Source organism: Aedes albopictus, chromosome 2 (genome assembly GCF_035046485.1).
Source record: "Aedes albopictus strain Foshan chromosome 2, AalbF5, whole genome shotgun sequence".
NCBI lineage: Eukaryota > Metazoa > Arthropoda > Insecta > Diptera > Culicidae > Aedes > Aedes albopictus.
The window spans coordinates 398,681,369-398,698,527 of record NC_085137.1 but is presented as its reverse complement, the minus strand read 5'-3'; the positions used below and the strand labels follow the sequence as shown (position 1 = coordinate 398,698,527).

The 17,159-nt window shown below is 40.4% G+C and overlaps 1 protein-coding gene across 1 annotated transcript in view; it reads right to left on the bottom strand.

Annotated features, from left to right (window-relative positions):
• Nucleotides 1-388: 388 nt before the first annotated feature.
• Nucleotides 389-17,159, bottom strand: part of LOC109405120 (mucin-5AC-like) — a 163,988-nt gene continuing 147,217 nt past the window's right edge. The window contains exon 2 of the mRNA XM_029879374.2: nucleotides 389-2,394. Within this exon, the coding sequence (XP_029735234.2) occupies nucleotides 410-2,394 (1,985 nt within the window). The 3' untranslated portion in view covers nucleotides 389-409. The remainder of the gene's footprint in view (nucleotides 2,395-17,159) is intronic.

Genomic DNA, 17,159 nt, shown 5'->3' with positions numbered 1-17,159 from the left:
TTTTTTCACGATTCTAAGACTGAATCATAATCTGAGATTTATTTTTTGGTTACACAATTTCTCTAATGATCCAATATCTGAATTTTGTAGAATTCAAATTTTGAGAAATCGAAGAGATAGCAAAGCGTCAGAATAGACTCAACTGTGTATCAATACTAATCATAACCGAATAGTGATCTACCATGCGTCTCCATACCTATGATTGCACTAGAATCTACATTCTTCTCTAGTTTTCCCATAATTCATGATTCCATCAATGTGGTTACCGAAAGTGTCAGTATTTAAAGAACCCAGGGTAGTTTGAGACTGCTCCATCGATCAAAAGTGCTCTGCCCAACTGAATCTCACCACTTCGTTTCCATATCTAACACTATTCAACATTTTAAACCAACACGCCCCAACCCTTCCCTTACGCCGTAATCACATCGATCACTTCATCTTCATCGACATCATCTTCATCATCCGCGCCGTCGTCGCTGCGCGGCCCATCGCCCTCCAGATGTTCCCCTAACAAGCGACCCCTTTTCAACCCCTCGAACCCACTACAGGTATTGGTCGTGGTCGTAACCACATCAATCGTCATGCTACTATTTTCGTCCTGCAACTGCTGCAGCTGCCTCTGCCGCGCCTCGTCCCGATCTATGTCCTGACTGCTGTGGTAGATCTTCCGGCCCCCAACCATGTCGTCCTCCTTGTAGCACGCCGACTCCAGATGTTTGTTCAGGTAGGACTTGAGCGCGAACGTCTTGTGGCACCGTTGGCACTCGAAGTTCTTATCGGTCGAATGGGTTTGCATGTGCGCCCGCAGGTTCGATCGATCAGCGAAGGCCTTTCCGCAGTGGCCGCAGCCGTACGGTTTCTCGCCGGTGTGGGACCGGAGGTGACCCTGCAGGAGCCACGGACGGGAGAACAGCTTACCGCAGACACCGCAGCTGTGCGACAGCTTGTGCGTGAGCAGGTGCATCGCCAAGGCCGGCATGGAGACGTACGCTTTGCCGCAGGTTTGGCATTTCTTCGCAGACTGGGAGTCTAAGGACCTATGGGTTTGTTTGTGACGGGAGAGGTTGCTGGATGTAGCGTAGGTTTTGCCGCACTCTGGGCACCGGTATTTGCCTTTTGGGGAAGTGGCGGTTGGAGAAGGGTTTGGAGGTTCTACGGGAGGTTGGTTTTGGTCTGATGGAGTGTTGGGAGTTTCTGCGGGAGGAGGTGGATTGGTTGTAGGTTTCTTTCGATTCTTCGATCGACCGTCACTGGAGATGAGGTCGTCGTAGGTGTAGAGTTCTGCGGCTACCGGTTTGTTCTGAGGCTGGTGGTGGACGGTTGTTGAAGACACCGACGGCTCGGATACCGTGAGATTGGCTTTTTTGTTGCCTTGTGCGACAAGCGTCGTCGAGGGACAAGCTTTTTTCCGCTTGATGGATTGATCGGAAGACGATACGAATGAGACCACCGACGGCGGTCCGGTTGGGGAAGAGCCGTTGCTTTCCGTGTCGGACGAGTGCTCCGATGTGGGTGGAGTTAACGGAGCGGCCGACGTGATGGTCTTCACCACGGGGACACTCGTCGTTGTAATTTCGTAGCACGGAATAATCATCGATATCGGCCCAGATCCCGGGGGACACTGGTAGCTTCCGCCGTCGACGATGTTTATGATGCTGCCATTCTGGACGAGCGTCGCTGTCGGCTGACCGTCCGTGACTTGCGGGGTTTGCGTTGTGCTGCTGCCTGAGTTGCTAGACGTGACAAAGTTCACGGTCGGTTCCGTGCTGGGATGAAGGATTGTTACGACGCACGGGGCCGGAAGCGGGGGTAGGCTCTGCGATAAGGACAATAAATCATGGGCGGCTTCCGTTTCTTCGATGCTTCGATCGCGGAATATTGGCGACGTGGCATCGTACTGGAACGAACCGCCCGCCGACGACGATTGACGACCTGTTGTGCTGCTGCTACTGCCATTGCTGCTGACTGTGGAAGATGAGTTGGCGATGCCCACGGGCGTCACAGGCGAGGGTGATTTATCTGCTTTCTTATCTGATGGGGGCTGCGTGTAAATTAACATCTGTTGTTCTCTTTTATTCGGATAATTATTATGGCTACGGCTGGATTTTAGCACCGTCGTTGGTACCGCTGAGACTGCTGCCACCGCTGCTGTTGCTGCTGTCGATGCTGCCGAAGGCGACGACTGGTTGACGACGGAATGGTTTGAGGAAGCACTTACCGTTAAATGTCTTGAGGAATTAGCTTTCACGTGGCTAATGCCATTGCTGCTGTTGATGATGGTGTTATTGTTGTTGTTGGTCTTTATATTGATGCTGTTGGAGGAGGTGTTGGTGGTTGCGACGATGGTTGGTTCACATTTTACGTTCCGGTAATCGCTTAGCTGAATCGAGAATCCTGCAAGAGAAGCGGAAAAGAAAGGTAATTAAAATTAGGGCCATCGGGTCGGAATCCAATTAGTACAACGGTAAAAAACGGATAGGCCAAGATGGCAACAAATTAGTGGGCTAAATTAATGTAAGGGAAAGATTTCCGATGGGTTGCCTTTACGAAGATAGATGTCGATACTGGTAATGGTTAGGAAGGGTTGTAAACAGAGTTATTTCAATTAATAAATCACAGCTCGGTATTGCTTGGAACTTACTGATGACTACCCAAGTAACAATTATACTTTTGTGGCAATCCTGAAGTAATTTCTAAGATTGAATAATAAAACTTAGCAATAAAGCTCTTTGTTCTGCAAATCCGAGATAAAAAAGGTATAAACTATCCAAAAGACTAATCTGGCCCACTCTTCAGGAGATCTTCAAGACTGGTTTTGAAGACTGCTTTGAAACTAGTTGTATTTATGTACTAACACTGATGATTGGTTATAAGAACTTCATAAAACTTTAACAAGAATAGCTTGAAGCGTGTTGATCTTTTAGCTGCCTTTCTCAAAAATGCTAATAGTGCATGATAAATGAAATCTTTTACCTCAGCATTATGCAGATGCGAACTAGTTTTGTTTCATGGATGAAATGTTAATTGAACTGCGAATTAATTTTCATCAAATTGAAATGGCTAATGCATCAAAATTGCCTGACAGATCATTCATGACAGGGAATCAAAATTTTCCGTGCCATACCCACTTTGTCGTTGATATGCCACCCAAAACATACAAAAATAACAAAGCGCCTGAAAAATAATATCATTCATTAATGTACGAAGACATAAGTTTCCTGTAAAAACAAAAGGCTACGCCACTTTTTCAATTCTTTCTAAACATGGCTGCCGTTCGAAGCGAACAAAACTCATGCAGCCGCCATCAATTGTTATTACCTTTAATCCAAACCACCTCAAAACAATGATGGAACCAAGTCACCTTGCATGAAATCAACAGCATTTATTGAAGATTGTTTTTACTAGTGATGATCTTAAGGCAGATTTGTTCGTCTTAAATGAAACTTATTCGTTTTATTCAAGAGTAACAGCCTTTGACAATTGTTTGTTTACCTTTTTGGAGCTAGAAAGTTGTTTCTGTACATTTTGCTTCAGAAAGTGCCAATTCTATTATAGTTTCGTCTATTAAGTGCATGTCTAAAAATTACTAGTAGGTATTACACTATTTAGCATAAGCACGAGAAGAGTCACAGTAAGTACCCATTTCATTTTCGATTCAAGCTGCGCTGTGGCCTGTGTGAGTAACTGGCTGAAGGTTGGACGACCTCAGCAAGCTACTCGCATTTTTGATTGGCTATAAAATGAATATTTCGTCGATATGATTACTTTTGAGCACCAAAACGGCAAAATTAACAGTGAGCAAAAATGTTTGAGTGTTTATATTTGCATAAAAAAGCCAATTTATTGCATAATGTATTATTTGAATTAATAAGATTTTATTACTCCGCTTAGTTCTTATTCCAGACTAGTGGCTCTAGCTCAAGAATTGAAAGCTTTAAGAAGTTTTTAAAGGAGAATAACTCAGATGAAGTGTACTTGAATAAACGAAGCATAAACTTTTAATAAAGTTTGTTGATGTTATGTGTTGAAAATAACTTCAAATACGTCTTAAAACTTATAATAAGATCAAATGCCTTAGGGAATCAAGTTGTTTTATGCGGAGTTTTCAAAATAAACTTGAAGAAAACTTAAAAACCGCATACGAACGGAGATTATTTTCTCTTGATAAAAACAACTATAAATGTTTCATGAATTCTTCATGCTATGATAAAGCTTCCATAAAAATAAACAAATCTAAAAGGAATTTAAATTGTTACTTGGGTAATTATTCTAATGTCTTTCATTGTTTGTTTTTATTGAATGGATAATAAATTGTAGTGTTTGCAATGCCATGGCAAATTTAAGATTGGTAAGCGAGAATTTTGTAGTATACCCAAATATGTGTTATGTTAAACAAAACTTCACTGTTGCATAGGATAGGATGCTCATAGGAATGTCATTTCAGAACCCACGCCATATTTCCCTTCCTAAGGAAGAACTCACACTGCGTGGGTTTGGTAAGAGTGAGATCAATTCCAGATCCTCGGCGTGTCTTGCTAAAGCCGTGAGCACTTGAGCAGGTTTGCTCGAGACTATTCTTGAGAACTTTAGTTCCAATTTCTGGAGGAAGTTTTTTCTACAGACTTTTGAACTTCTAATTCTTATCCTGCATTGATGGGATAACTTTGGAAATGTGCGATCTTGAATCGAATTTTTATGCATTCGATCAGCAGCATAAATCACCCAATTCCTCAATCTCCACCATTGCACTCAATTTCGCAGGAAGACACATAGCTCCATAAACCGCCCCACGAATGTCAGTTTGGCGGAACCTCGTTGTACGCCTTCATCGGTTCATTTGTTCCCATTTATCAAACGGGGCTTTTCGCTAGTCTCCCAACAGCACAGTAGTGATTGCCCTCTCGCCCTCGCCTACGTCTTCTCCCTCGAAAAGATTGCGTGGATCCGTGAATGATAGAAGTAGCGTAAAAAATAGCTCCCGTTTCTGTCTCCTCATTCTCTAGTTCTAGTAAATATCCTTTGAACCGGCAAAGACCTCATGTGCCGACCATAAATTGCCACCAAACACGCGCGTGGCCACCAGCCAATCGTGGTCGCGCGTGGTGCTCAACGATGGATGTGTTATTTTTCCTACCACACCGAAGCAGGGGTTCTCAAACCTATGTACACACGGAGCATTGCCTTTCGAAAGTTGTAGAATTGTTGAAAGTGTTGTATTCGAAACAATAACACTAGTTTACAAAATAAAACGAAAGTCGTGAACTTCTGTCAATGACCAAAATTTTTGAAGCATAATTTGGCGCTGATTTCGAAACCGTGCTTCAAAAATTTTAAAGTAGAACAGTTTTTGAGTTTTAGCTCAATATCAAGTTTTACAACTTTTTAAAATATGGAATTTAATAAAATTCAAATATCTTGCGTTTTGTTCAACCAATTTTAATTTTTTAAAATATATAATATATATAATACCATTCGATCATCTGAATACAGGTTTTGCGTCAGATTTATGAAATTCAAGATATTGGCGAGTTTTGGGGACGATCTCCTGAAATTTTAGCAAAATTTCCAAAAATATATGAAGAAATGTATTTTTTTTCAAGAAGAAAAAAATAATTTAAAAATCCTTTCTCAACGTTTATTTGACATATCATATGTAGGTGAGTTACAGTAAAAAATTCAGCTCAATCGGAGTATTGATTACGGAGAATGAGATGTGTGAAGTGAGCGATTTTGCTTAAAAATAGAACAAAAATCGATTTCAAATCGTCAACCTTGTATGGAAACTCGAAAAAAAAATCCGCTCTACTGTAATATTTTTCCTTCACGTTTTAGAACTCAGGGCATGATTCTACACCAAAAACAATCATCAGCTTACCGAGTTCAAAAATGCTGTAAACTAGTGTAATTAATGCACCTCAAAGAGTATGTGCGCTTAGCGATTGCCAATATTTTCAGTCAGTTCCTTCAGACCAAAGATATTGACAATATACTTCAGTTTTATTTTCTTCAGAAAACCAAGCTTTTCTTAAACTTCTTCATATTTTTTTTTCTGAGATAAAACTTCATGCGAAATAGTTCATAAGATTGGTTTAGGATTTCTCAAAATGAAGCCTTTAAAGACATACAAATTTAGGCCTTTGGATATTCCTTTGGACTTTTTTCAGAGACTCTCAGAAATTCTTTTAGAGACTCGTTCGAACATACATTATAAATATATTCAAAGATTCCCTTATAGATTTGTATAATTTTTACTAGATTTTACAGACACATAAAGAAAGTGTTTTTTTTTTTGTCATTTTCTCTCGAAAATATGGCATTTCTCAAGTGACGCTTCTAGATTTTCCTGTCCTTAAAAAAAGTCGAAAATCGTTAGACATATGCTCTCGAAATTTTTCTAGTATGCACTGGTACACGTAATGTGTGTCCTTTAAGACTTCCTTCTGATTTTTTTTCCAAGATTTTCTTTGCCGTTTCTTTCCAAAAATCTTCAACGAATTATTCGGCAGGTTTTTTCAGAGATTGCTTAAGAAATTTTTTTGAAGATTCTGTCGAAATAATAATGATGTAGCAATCTTGCATGGACTTCTATAAAATATCCTTCATCAGGCGAATAGAAATACACTAGAACTAGGATCTTTTGTTTTGGTAAACAAAATTTATTTGACACTTCTAGTACCGCTACTGACGCTGTAAGGGCGCGACAAACTAGATGTTAGTCACACGATCAGTCGCAACATTGGACTTCTGTGGCTAATTATTCTAAGGCTCTTCAAAAATTCTAAAAGTCTTTTTTGATTCTTTCAAGGATTTTTTGAGAAATTTTTCCTTCGATTCCTTTAAAACCTCTCGGAATTCCTTCCAGAAATGTTCCACGGAGTCCTATATGAAACATTCGATAAATTATTTTTATAAAATCTTCAAAGAATTCCATGAGCGATTCCTCTCAGGGTTGCTTTAGATTTTGCGAGAGATTCCCCCAGGAGTTCGACTAAGAACACTTTCAGAAAACTGAATTCTCTTGGAATTTCTACAAGGATTTCTCCAATTTCTCGTAGGATTGCTTCTAAAAAATCCTACAGAAAGTTGTCCAATGGTTTATTGGAAAAGTCTTCCAAGAGTTCCTTCTAAAATTGCTTTTAGGATTACTTTAAAAATTTCAAAAAGGTTTTTTTTAGAATTATTTTAATTTTTTCAGAAATTCTCCAAGGATTTCTTTAGATTTTTTTCAGACTTCCTTCCAAGGATCCTTTTGCAAAGTTCACCAGTGGTCCAGCGTTAAGTTTCGTTCAGTTTGTACAGCCTCTGGCTGAAAGGACACCGTTTTTTATGAATGTTTCACAAATATCGTTGAAAAATCCTTTAAACTATCTGTCAGAGATTTCATAAGGAGTTACATATAATGAATGCAGTTGTTTTTTTTTATGAAACACTCGCAATCAATTGCAATACAAATTCTTCAAAGGAATTTATCCAGGGATTCTTTGAGAAACCTTCTGGCCAACTCATTCAAATTGTGCTATAGTGTCGTAGTATTTTCCAAACAAATTTGTTTTAGAAATCTAAGAATGGAACTGTAACTGTTGGTTATTTTGTGTCGTGAGTGTTACCGAGAACTTCGGTGATTTGTGATGCGTGAAATGTAAAAATGTAATACTCGTGGTTAGTGTAGGTGTCACCCAGCTAAAAAGCTCCCGATAGGCTAGACAGGACAAGGCCAGGCTCCACCACCCTAAAAGCAACCATCAGCACGCTACACATCGTAGTTGGAAAACCCACCACCAGATGGACTGGTTACCAACCATTGAGCGGCCATGAGGGGTGGCGTAACGGGGCCATTGAGAAATGGGATGGCTGGAGAGGGCAATGGCCGAGGAAAGAGGTCATGAACCTCAAGGCAGTCAACGACTCGGTATGCTATCACTTGCCCAGAGTTCGTCTACCAAGACAGTTTAAAGGCTAAAAGTTAAAAAGGAAGATTTTGTAGAAGGTTAAAAAGTTTGGAGTTTGAAAAGTTATTGGAGAAGGTTGAGAAGTGGAAAAAGTGCCAGAGAAGTGGACTACAGGTAATACCAGTAACCGTAACATTTGAAACCTGTGAGTAATACCCTCTCTGTGCTACAGAACCCCGCCGTTTTGACGTGAAAGTGCACGACCGATTTCCCTACGTCGTCTCCGTGACCATCTGGGCGAATTCCGGCATAGAACTTGCCGAAGGCCGATCCGTCACCATATCGGCAGGACCGAGACGCGTAGGAGGTTCAGGAACCCGTGTAGTGCCTCCCCAAACCAGCCAAACCCGTAGGACATCGCCATCGCTGATAGCGTTGTGTGAAGTACCGTGCGCCGCCATCGTGTGGGCCAGCACCAGGAAGCTGTCCGAAGGCCTGCGCGCCGCCATCGCGCACAGTATCCAGGAAGCAGTGGAGGACAGGTGTGGTGGAGTGTTGCTGACAAAGGGACCCCCAACGATAAGGTCAGGTTAGCTTTAAGGAAGTGGGAATTAGAGGGAGTATAAGGAAGTGCCAGAAATACAGACCAGTTAGACCGAATAAAGCGTAGTTGTCCGTGAAGTGCTGTTGTGGTTCCCTGCCCGCGAGTTCCGTGACGTGAGCGTGCCGACCCTGAGGCTATTGTGTCGGGGAGTCTCAGTACCACTCCCGACCGACTTACCCGATAATTATAGAACCACTGTTGCCATTAGTTTGTAACTCAGAGTGGTCACTGGATGGGCCGTTGAGGTATCCGAAACATCCGTAAAAGTGGTCAATTCATGAAAATTGTCCCAGATTTTCGCGATTTTTTCGAACTCATTTGTTCCAGCAATCTTTAGTTGAAATCAATGTTGCGACTGTTTTATAAATAGGAGTGGTTACTATAGGAACCTTTAGTTTATCCGGAATATTCGTAAAAGTGGTCAATTCATAACAAAATGTGCTAGAATGTCACGGTATTTGCCGGATTTGTCGACATTTTTCGACCCTCTGCTCTTTCCGTAACGCTCTATTGGATGGACCTTTAGGGTATCTGGAACATCCGTAGAAATGGGCTATTCATGAAAATTGTGCAGGAGCTACACGTTGTTTTCAAACTTATTTGTTTTCTTGTACCGAATTTTCGAAACCTGTAAGCAGAATACCCTCTTCGAATGAGTGTAATCAGTTATTGTACCTTTTAATTTCGCCCACTTTTATTTATCCTTTTACAGATACGCATATTTCGACTACCACTTGTAATCTTTCTTAGTGTCAGTTATCCCGGCATCTCGAAGGAATTCCTGGGAAATTCCCGAAGGAAATTCTGGAGGAATCTACGGAGGAATTCCTGGTTGAATCCCCGGTGATATTCCTGGAATAGGAATAATCGTCGGACGAATCATCGGAGGAATTCCTGGAGGAATCTCCAGAGGAATTTCTGGGGGAATGCCTGGTGGAATCTCCAGTGGAATTTCTGTAAAAAATCTGGAATTCCTGGAGGAATCCCTGGTGAAATTCCAGGAGAAATCTCAAAAAATAAAAAAAACCTGAGGAATTCCCGGAGAAATTGCTGGAAGATTCATCGGAAGAATTTCTGGAAGAATCCCCGGAGGCATTACTGGAGGAATCTCTATAGGAATTTTATGGAGAAATCCCCGGGGAAATTTCTGGTAGAATCCTTGAGGAATCCCTAGAGGAGTTCCTGGAAAAAATCCCAGAATATATTCCTGGAGTTATCCCCTGGAAGAATACCTTTGAATGTTGTTGAAGGAATACCTGGAGGAATTCCTAGAGATATTTTTTGAGAAATTCTTGTGAGAATTCCTGAAAAAAAAGCTGAAGGAGTACCCGGAGGATTTTTTGGAAGAATTCCCGAAATAATTCTAGAACCGGAGGAATTCATGGTGTGATCTGCGGTAGGAATTCCTGGAGGAATCCCCGAAAGAATTCCTGGAGCTATCCGCAGAGGAATTTCTGGGAGAATCCCCGTAAAAAATGCTGGAGGAATAACCAGAGGAACTCCAAGAGATGGAGGAATCTTCGGATTAGTTCCTGGTGGAACCCCTGATGAAATTCTCGGAGGAATCCCTGAAGGAATTTCTTGAGAAATCCCCGGAGGCATTCTTGGAGAAATCCTCGGTTGGGATTTCCGGTAAAATCCCCGAATATATTCTTGATGAATCCTAGGACGAATTCCTGGGGGAATTCCCGGAGAAAATCCTGGAGTTATCTGGAATTCCTGGGAGAATCCCCGAAAAAAATGCTTGAACAATACTCGGTGGAATTCTCTAGTAGTAACTTTCGAGAATTCTATGGCAATTTCTAGCACTACCGCTCCCGCAATTTCTGTCAGGGAATTTTCTAGCCATTCTTTCTGAGGATTTTTTTTTTATCAATTTCCACTTCAAAATCTTTCAGTATTTCCTGCTGGGAATTTCTCTACCATCCTTAGAATTTTCTATAAATCCTTTGGGAAAATTGTTCACCGTTTTTTACGAGGAGCTTCTGAAAGAATCCAGAGAATCAGCTCCTAGAGAAATTTTACAAGGAGCTCCCTAAGGAGCCTGGAGAATGGGAAACTAGTCCACCATTTCCTTTCTAGAAACCTCCAGAAGGGTTTTCCGATGTTTTCTTCACCACTTTCAGCCAATAGTCTTTTTAAGAAATTCTCCTTCAGGAACTGGTCCAGTAATTCTTCCGATAAATCCGCGCCGATGAGAAATCGGCGTGAATCGGCGTGCGGCTCCCCAAGCCAACAAGAATCAAAAATACTATATTTTTTAAACGGGGATAGGTAAAGCCCCCCATGCACTGGTGGAAAAAGTTTATTGTTATGTTGTTTGAAGCCGATCCAGGAAGCATCGGCGTGTCGGCGTGGCAAACGGCGGCGGCGTGAAAACCGCACGCCGATCGGCGTATCCCTTCTCAGAAAGGCTACCATCGACAAAACCAAAAAAAATCTGCAGCAGCACATAGCTAGATGTCCATTTGTTGCAATCCAATCATTAGAAAGTAGTTTACTTTGTTCATAATTGTTTGAGAAGCCCCACGCCGATGCACGCCGATTTTACGCCGAATATTCGGCGCACACGTCTAGTTTAGACTGGGTCAACAAAGTCGATTTTTTGGAACAAAGCTTTTTCGACTCCTTTTACCGTCCAAAACAACTGAGCAAAATTTGGGAGCGATAGGTTGCGTCCCCGACGGGGACTCCCCGTATTCCGCTTTGCGATTGAAATTTGTATGGAACTTAGTAGAGGAAAACGTGTTTTTTGCATTTTTCTCCTAAATTGAAATTATTGTCTAAAACGATCTAACTAATGGCGTTGAAGTATAGCCTAGGATATGCCGAAAAACTTTGCCGAAGATCGCAAAGTGATCCGACACTTGTGAAAAAAGTTATAACGTACAGATTGCCTGGTGATGCTTAACATTTAACATGTAAAGGAATAACATCAATTATAGAATCTTAATTTTTGGCCTAAGTTACCAAGCGAATAATTTTTTTCACAAGCGTCGGATCACTTTGCGATCTTCGGCAAAGTTTTTCGGCATATCCTAGGCTATACTTCAACGTCATTAGTTAGATCGTTTTAGACAATAATTTCAATTTTGGAGAAAAATGCAAAAAAACACGTTTTCCATACAAATTTCAATCGCAAAGCGGAATACGGGGCAAAGTTTTACGGCATATCCTAGGCTATACTTTAACGTAATTAGTTACGTTACGTAATTAGACAAAAGAATTCAACTCATAAATAAAATGCAAAAAAGTAAGTTTTCCCATACTAACTTCCATACAAATTTCAATCACAATGCGGAATACGGGAACGCAACCAATCGCTTCCAAATTTTGCACAGTTGTTTTGGCCGCTAATACAGATTAAAAAAGATTTGTTCCGGGCTGATATGATCAAATTAAAAGTTTCTCCATACCCACTCTTACGTACATATATGGCCTCCACTTTATCATCTAGCATAAGATGGAATCTTATACGATAACTGGTTGTCTGAGATGTTCTTCAGAAAATTTTCACAGAAAGAATTTGTTACTTTACTGTAAGGTATAAGGTTGAAACTCCTTGGAAAACTTCCATGCGACATCCGAGACTTCCCTTAAACTCTAATGAACTCCCTGAAATCTACGGAATCACCTTGAACCCAAGGCCTTGCGCAAAAGGAGAATGGGAGGACGATTAATCCGAATCCCCCCCCCCCCTTCTGCACACGGGCCTGCCGAACCTCTTCATAAAAACCCCCCTGAGGCCCCAGTAGACTGCCTTTAACTCCAGTGAAGCCCTCTTTAACCTCTTGAAACCCAAAAGCCAAACTTTACAAATACTAGCGTGAATGAGAAATGGACAAATTGGAGAGGAATTTGCGAAAAAGTTTCTTGTTTTCTCGATGAGACTCGTACTCACGACTCTTACTGAGCTCATTTTGTCATTTCTCACACCAATATCTGTAAAGTCTAGCATTTGGAGTTAACCCTCTAATACCCAACCCCGCCTTGAGACGGGGTATAGTTTGAGCATTTTTGTAATTTTTGTTTCGTGGAAAACCAAAATTTTTATATTTTTGGCTGATATTTAGGATTTTTTTGTATATCTCAAAATAGTTTTTGGTGTATTTTAAAGCGTATTTACATTTTTGAAAAATCATTGAAAAATTGATGTTTTAGTCACCTTCTAGAAGTCATTGTTTATTTTGTATTGAATCGCTACAAATAACATATTTTTAATTTTTCCCAAATCATTCTATCTTAGTTTTATAGTTTAAGGGAATCGAATACACTCTAAAATTATTTTCCTTAAAATTATACGGAAAATAAAATTTTCTATCAAAAAAATTTAAAATAAAAATATTTTGACAATAATCATAAAATCTCAAAATGTTTTCATCTCAAAAAATCCGTACCCCAAATAGGCTTCCAGGAAAAATATAAAACTGTGGGGATGTTCAAAAATAAAAATTAGAAAAATCGAAAACTGAAATTCACGAAATTGAGAATTAAGAAGAATCATCTTCCAAAACATGTTTAAATCGATTTTAGATGACGAAAAATGATATTTAGATCAAAATCAAAAATTTGGGTATTAGAGGGTTAAGTAAAAGCTCCACTCGGCTGATTAAAGCCGCAAACATCGATCATCAGTTAATTAATTATCCCTTGAAGTCCCTCAAACCCTTGGAACGCCTTGAAATTTACTGCAACGGCTTAAAACCCCTTGAAAAACTCCCGGAGGACCCTTAAACTTTACTGAAATATTTTGAAATCCTTCTGAAACGCTTGCTCTGGATGTACCAGAAGGCCCATAAAAACTATTGAAAACTATTCTGAATATCTGAAAACTATAGAACTCCCAGAAAAAAAACGGAAACGCTTTGAAATCTCTTAGAAATTATCAGGAGCTCTCTTAGAAACCGCCTGATACTCCCGGGAATCCCTCGAGGGTTTCTCGAAACGGTTTCCAGACAACCTGAAACTCTCTGAAAAGCTCCCTTAAATCCCCCTGTAATCCTGCACAGTTCCCAGGCATTCTTCTAGTGGATACGTTAGATATGTTTTTGTAAGTTCTTTGTTATTAATTCTATTGAAAACGAATAACCGTGTCGTGTCCAATTGAACCCACACAGATGATCATGGAGTATGTATATGTGTAGGCTACGAGACCACAAGGTCCCGTCACCGGAAGAATCTATACATTTTTATTCAAATATGGTTTACCCAAGCAACACGACTTGTTTCAAAGCCAGTGCCAGCAACATCAGTGCAATTTATTCACTGTTCGTGTTAAGGACAACAGAACACAATTGCTTCTCCTTTGAAACGCAAAAATCGCAGATTCCAAATCGTTATGCAACTTTAGCTAGGGGGAATGATAAAAAAGATGGCAAAAACGTCCAGACTTGAACCATGGACACCAGGAGTATTGACCACTCACCTTACATACTGCACCAGAAGCTCTGTGAGAGATTTGCTGCTCAACACACCATAAAAGCTACTGAAGTTACGCGTTACTTCATTGCGCCTTCTTTGTCACAAGTTAGAAAACTGTCAAAATGAAAAGACGCGCAAGTTTTCCGCAACACATTTGGAACCTAATCTGAACAAACAAACCAGAGTAAGATGTTTCATGTGTGGTACACAGCACAAAAATGCAAAGATGACTGTTTTGTCACTTGTGAGGAATATGTAAGCTCCGCCTCCATAACTCGATGTCAAACACGATGTTATTTGTGATTCCTATGAATCAAACCTGCAATTTAACGATATTCGAAGTTTAAATGTAACTTAACTGACAACATGGAAGTTGCGTGTGCTTTTATTGCAACTCTTTTAGACAAAAGCATAGAAAGCCACATTTTGGATGATGTGGCAAGTGCTGCTTGGGTACCTAGTTTGTAGTTCCTCCGTGATATCTAGAAAATTTCTCTTCATTCATACATTTAAATTGAACACCTCTGTCACCAATTGCTGTAGCCTTCCCCAGTGGTGTTCCTGGTTGGCATGGCGGTTTGCGGTGGTGGATGTGTTCGAGCCAGGAAGCCCATCGGCATGCAACACATACGCTTGACAGGCCGGCGCGGCAACGAGCCCACCAACAACCAGTTTGTGATTTGAATATTTTCGGCATAAATTCTGATTATTCAATCAGATTTATTCTTGAAATTCATTCATTTTATAACTATATGGCTCATAATTTCAGCAAATAATAACATCCAACCGCGAGCTGATTCCCGGTTCCGCTGTGGGCGGTGGTGGATGGGGGGTCGGAGAGGTCCAGGAAATAACATGCAGGGAAAAAATGAAGGAAAACAAACGGAAATGATCTACCGGTTTTGCGATGATGATGATGATGATGTTGATGGAGTTGTGAACCGACCGAGGTCCAACCCCAACCAACCAGCCAAGAGCCCATACCCGACCGGTTGTTGGCTGGTTTGTTAGTCGTCGTCGGAGGAGCAACAGAGCGCAGTGGAATCAATAAATTCATTTCCCGTGCACATAAATTTCGTGCTAATGGTGTTTTCTCCGATTTTTATGTCTACACACATCTGCAACTTGTTTGTACGTGGTCACGCCGTATCTTCCTCGCACTGGTACCATTTCGGGGTGTTTTTGTGGGAAGTACATCTGTTGGAGCACGAGGCGTGGTACATGTATCAATAAAGTCGACGATGAATATCTGAGGAATTATGCCAGAAGGGATGATTGGTAAGAACTTTTGTTCGTTAAAGATCAAAACATATTTTTTATGTTCTTCTTCTTCTTCTTGATATCACGTACTCACTGGGACAAAGCCTGCATCTCAGCTCAGTGTACTATGAACACTACCCAAGCAACACACATGTTATATACGAGTTACGACAGCGCAAGTTTTGGCTGTATAGAAGTTATTTTGACGTTATTTCAACATTATGTTAGAATCACGTCAAATAAACTTTTATACAACCAAAACTTGCGCTGCCGTAACTGTTATATAACATGTGTGTTGCTTGGGTACCATAGTTATTTACTGAGAGCTTCCTCTGCCAATGACCATTTTGCATGTGTATATCGTGAGGCAGGTACGAAGATAAGCCATGCGCAAGGAAGTCAAGGAAATATCCTTTACAAAAAGTTCCTGGAATCGAAAGCGTCACCCTCAGAATGGTCACGCTGCATACCCACGCCTACACAGCTGTGGCTATATGGGCCCTCTGTGGGATTTTAATGTTATGAAGGTATTTGAATAATAAAGATCTTCGATGGACTTATTGCGAAATGTTTGGAGATCTCTTTGAATAAAGCATGCGTGGTTCTTCGTAAATTCAATGTGCGATTCAGTCCATGTGTTTCTTTTTAAACCCATTGTGAACCACTGGTTGAATATATAAAGGATTACTGTTATTTTTGTTAGATTCCTCTCTAAAGATCAGGATCAACGGCGATCTTTCTCCATGCAAATAACATGGCGATTTTTTTGGAGCTGTTGGAAAAATATCTTCGGAACCCTATAAAAAATTGATCAAGATTTATGGGAAGTTTTTCAATGAAAAATGATTTGATTCTTCCTTTAAAGATGTTCAATAACTCCCAGAAATAGTTTTCTTCGAGTCTTTAACCCCCTGATGGAACTTCTTAGTCGGTGTAACTATCATCATCGTCATTTTCTTTCATGTACAACTTCAATGCTTAGAGAGACAATACAATTATTCAGTACTCTGTCGTAAGGTGATATCTCCAGTCATTTGCTACGACCTTTCCAACGTAACTTCCACCTCTATGGAGCGTCGAAGAGATGTACTTCGTTTTGACGCAGTCACCCCTAGTTCGATCTATACTGCTTCGTGTTCAGGATAGTGTACGTACAGCTATATCATCGTTCCAAATGTTCAGCTGAAAGAACCACCAGAATAATTTCCGTAGAAATTCCTGAAGCAATCCTCGGAGAAGCATCTGGAGTAGTCCTCAATAAATTTTTGGAGGAAGCTACATATAAATTCCTGGAAGAATGTTTTTTGTTTTTGCAGAAACCATTTTTTTTGTGAAATTTTGCTTAAAAATAGCTTTTGCAAAAAAAACATTTTCCATCTGGAAAAAATCAGGAGATACCTTGATCAATACTCTACATGTGCACGAAAACCAATTTTGAAAATATTGCTTCGTTATTTTATAAAAAATCAAAAACCAAAAAGTGAGGAAATGGATCCAGTTTCGCCTTAATACAATGTGTCAAATTCTACCTAAACTACAGAAACTATCTGTAAGCAAGGATGAATGCTATTGATCTATCTATATAAATAAAAATGGAATGGTGTTTGTATGTCACGAATAGGCCCGGGAACGGGTCAACAGATCGACATGATTCGTTCACTGTTGCATTCCGCCAGGGCTCCGACGTGTTCGTACGAAAAAATAATTAGGAAAAGTGACAGGGAAGGCAAGAAAAACGGGAAAATCAGAAATTCCATTTTGAGGGGCATTTCTTCATGGAACCGGATGTCAAAAAACAGAGTAGGTAGGCAGTACGACGTCTGCCGGGACAGCTAGTCTACAATATAACAATAATTCAGCATGCAGACATACAGGGATATACTTTTTTGGACAGTTTTTATGAGTTTTGGGTGACTAACGCAAAGAAATGCACATGTTAATCTTCACGACACTAAGAATTAAGATTATTTGATAACTCAAAACTC